This window comes from Corylus avellana, chromosome ca7, assembly GCF_901000735.1.
Source record: "Corylus avellana chromosome ca7, CavTom2PMs-1.0".
Classification (NCBI taxonomy): domain Eukaryota; kingdom Viridiplantae; phylum Streptophyta; class Magnoliopsida; order Fagales; family Betulaceae; genus Corylus; species Corylus avellana.
Genome location: NC_081547.1, coordinates 15683181 through 15686729, shown reverse-complemented (window position 1 = coordinate 15686729; position 3549 = coordinate 15683181). Strand labels below are relative to the sequence as shown.

At 36.3% G+C, this 3549-nt stretch overlaps 1 protein-coding gene across 1 annotated transcript in view; it reads left to right on the top strand.

Annotated features, from left to right (window-relative positions):
* The first annotated feature begins 1431 nt into the window (after positions 1-1431).
* The window catches only part of LOC132187917 (uncharacterized), a 2962-nt gene continuing 844 nt past the window's right edge, over positions 1432-3549 (top strand). The window contains exons 1-2 of the mRNA XM_059602338.1: positions 1432-2033; positions 2127-3543. Coding sequence (XP_059458321.1) covers positions 1432-2033; positions 2127-3543 — 2019 coding nt within the window. The remainder of the gene's footprint in view (positions 2034-2126; positions 3544-3549) is intronic.

Here is a 3549-nt window from a genome sequence, read left to right as displayed (position 1 = left end):
TGTGAAAAAAAAATTTATAAGGGAAAAAACAATAGTAATAAAGTAAAATAATAATAATATAGGCTTAGGCCCCTTGCCAAAAAAATTTCTGGCCCTTTTACAAAAAATTTTTGGCCCTTCATCCCAAATCCAAAAAACAATTTGGGCCTTACGACCCTTACCCATTCCATATCAAAAAAAAAATATTGGCCTTAACCATTTCAAGCCCTTCATCCCAATTTCAATCTACCCTAATTTCCACAACACGCTTGCGAAACTGCTTGTGCCAGCCAAATAGAAGAAGACAAGAACAACGAAATCAAAATTGACCTAACCTTCAAAGTCCATAGATTGAAAGAACGATTCCTAGTTTCCCACCTGGCATCAGCAGCAGCCTCCCTCAGAGAAGTAGTAGATTCGGAGGTAAGTTCTTGAAATTTGAAACCCTAACTTCAATTACTCTTCTTCAATTCAGAATCAATTGACGTACCGTGGTTACTTACTTGCCTTTATACTCCTCTTCAATTAGGCTGGCCATAGCTGTCGCTGAAGGCCCGAAGCTATGGCCAGCCTCCATGCTGTCCCTCTTTGCAAAGCCTTGGGTTTTCAATTTATTTGGCTTGAGGTAGATGCTAAATTGGTGTGCCATGCTCTTAACTTTGGGATTTCCATTAACAGTGGTTTTGGGCTGATTATTGTGGATATCAGAGTGGAGCTTCTTTCCTTTTCCCATTGGCAGTGCTCTCATGTCAACAGAGTGGCAAACACGGTTGCACATCTTCTTGCTAAGGAAGCTCTGCGCTCTGCGCTCTGACTGTGATAGATCTTGGGAGGACGTGGCTCCCGATTGTATAATTTGTATTGTTGTGGTGGTGAATAAAGAGCTGAATGCTCTGCTTTGATTGAAAAAGGAATCAAAACAGTGGGCCACTGTTTTGACTCCTTTTTCAATGAAGGTGGATTTTTTTTTTTCTAAAATAAAAAATTAGATTTGCATCCTTCATTAACATTAACCTGTCAAGCTTTCTAGAAAGAGAAAAAATACCCTTTTGTTTAGTTGTTTTGAAAGGGTTCAAATCAGACAAATCACAAATGGAAATAATATAAACAAATTGAAAGGTTAAATAATAGAAACAAACGTGCAAGTGTGAACTGTGCAAGGTAAAGAGAGAAGACTGCAACTTTATAGATTGTGTAGGCTGAAGTAATATATTTTTTTTCTTCAATATTTGACTATTTGTATCAATGCATTGGGTGAACAGTAAAGTATTGTGTCAATCCATGTTTTTGTCTCATTTGTTGCTTAATTGCATTTGTTGTGACTTGTGAGCAAGTGGCCGTGAGAATTTCAAGGTGTTGAATCAAACAAATATTCTCTTCTCTTGCATCGACAAGTGGGAATTTATTAGTATTATTATTTATTGATGATGATGAGAATTTTATTTGTAGGTGATGGGAAAACCAAATACAATACTTGACTTTATCAAAAAACAAAATACACAAAGTTCAAATGCCAATGTTGGTGATGCGTCATCGCCAACTTCTGATATCCCAATGCCTGAAAATTCTCCTCACAAATCGCAAAGAATTGACATCAATGAATTTGATATTAGTTCATTGGAATTTGATCCTAGATTGCGTCGTCCGATTTGGGATTATGATCCTAATCAACAGGATGAAATTCGACGAGCTTACATTAGAAATGGTCCATATCGACCTAATGTCTCAAAGTACCCAAAATCTGGACCAAAAGATCACCTTCGTAGCTTTCAACCTTCGTGGTACCAGCTATTTCCTACATGGCTTGAATATTCACGTGATAAAGATGCTGCATTTTGTTTGCCATGCTTTCCCTTTAGTAAGCCATCTGGGCATCCCACGCAACGTGTATTTACTATAGATGGATTTAGGAATTGGAAGAAAGTTAGAGATAGAAAACATTTTGCTTTTCTCAATCATATAGGAAAAGATCCTAGTTCATTTCACAGAATTGCTGAGAAGTCATACGACGACTTGAAGAACCAGTCTCAACACATACAAAATGTGTTTGAAAAGTTCACTTCATAACAAATTGCAAACAATCGATTACAGTTGAAAACCTCTATTGATGTTGTTCGAGTGCTTGCATTTCAAAGTGTTGCTTTTAGACTTCGGGATGAAAGTGTGGGTTCAAAGAATCGTGGAAATTTTCTTGAAATATTGGATTTGACGGTTTCATATAATAAAGAGATTGCTGAAGTGATAGCTAAAGCTCCAAAAAATGCCTCTTACACATCACCAAAGATACAAAAAGAAATTTTACATGTTTTTTCAACCAAATTGAAAAAGGCAATTCGTGATGAAATTGGTGATGTAAAGTTTTGCATAATTGTTGATGAAGCTCGTGATGAGTCAATGAAGGAGCAAATGGCCATAGTTTTAAGATTTGTTAACAAAAATGATTTTGTGCGAGAACAATTTTTTGGGCTTGTTCAAGTCTTTGATACTGTAGCATTAACCCTAAAAAAATGTATATATTTTGTATTGTCTAAACGTGGGCTAGACATTCAAAATATTCGAGGGCAGGGAAACGATGGTGCAAGTAACATGCGAAGTGGGTGGAATGGGTTGCAAACTTTGGTTTCAAATGATTGTCCATATGCCTACTACATTCATTGTTTTGCACATCTTTTGCAATTGGCATTAGTGGCGTCATCAAAAGAAGTTATTAGTGTTCATCAATTTTTTACCAATTTGAATTCTATTGTCAATATTGTGTGTGCCTCATGCAATCGATTTGAAGAACTGCGGGTTGCCCAAGCTGCTGAAAATGTTTACATGATTGAAATTGATGAGATTGAGACTGGAAGGGGACTTAATCAAATTCGTACTTTACAACGAGCTGGAGATACTCATTGGCGTTCTTACTTAAGATCAGTTTCTAACTTGATCAAAATATTTAGTCCAATTTGTGAAGTTATTGTTAAACTCATTGATATGGGAACTACTTCTTCCCAACGAGCAGAAGCGGATTCAATTCATCAGGTAATGACTTCATTTGAATTTGTATTCATCTTACATCTCATGAAAGAAACTATGCAGATTACTGATCATTTATTTATGACTTTGCAATCCAAATCTCAAGATATTTTAAGTGCCATACATCTTGTTTCATCCACTAAAACGTGTATTCAACAATATAGAGATGATAAATGGGATATTTTGCTTGCCAATGTAAAGTCGTTTTGCAATAAACGCAACATAGATGTTCCAGATATGAATGCTTGTTATGTGGAGAGACGAGGTCGAGCTCGCCATCAACAAGCCACCATTACAATTAAACATTATTATCGAGTGGATATTTTTTGTGCCATAATAGATGCTCAATTGCAAGAATTAAATCGCCAGTTTAGTGAGGATGCAATGGAGTTGCTTATTCTCGGCTCAGCTCTTGATCCTCGAGTTTCTCGTGAATCTCTTAGAATTGATGATATATGTCGGTTGGTAAACAAGTTTTATCCGCAAGACTTTACAGATCATGAAAAAGAACGTTTGGAAATAGAACTTCACCATTATGAGCACAATGTAGTT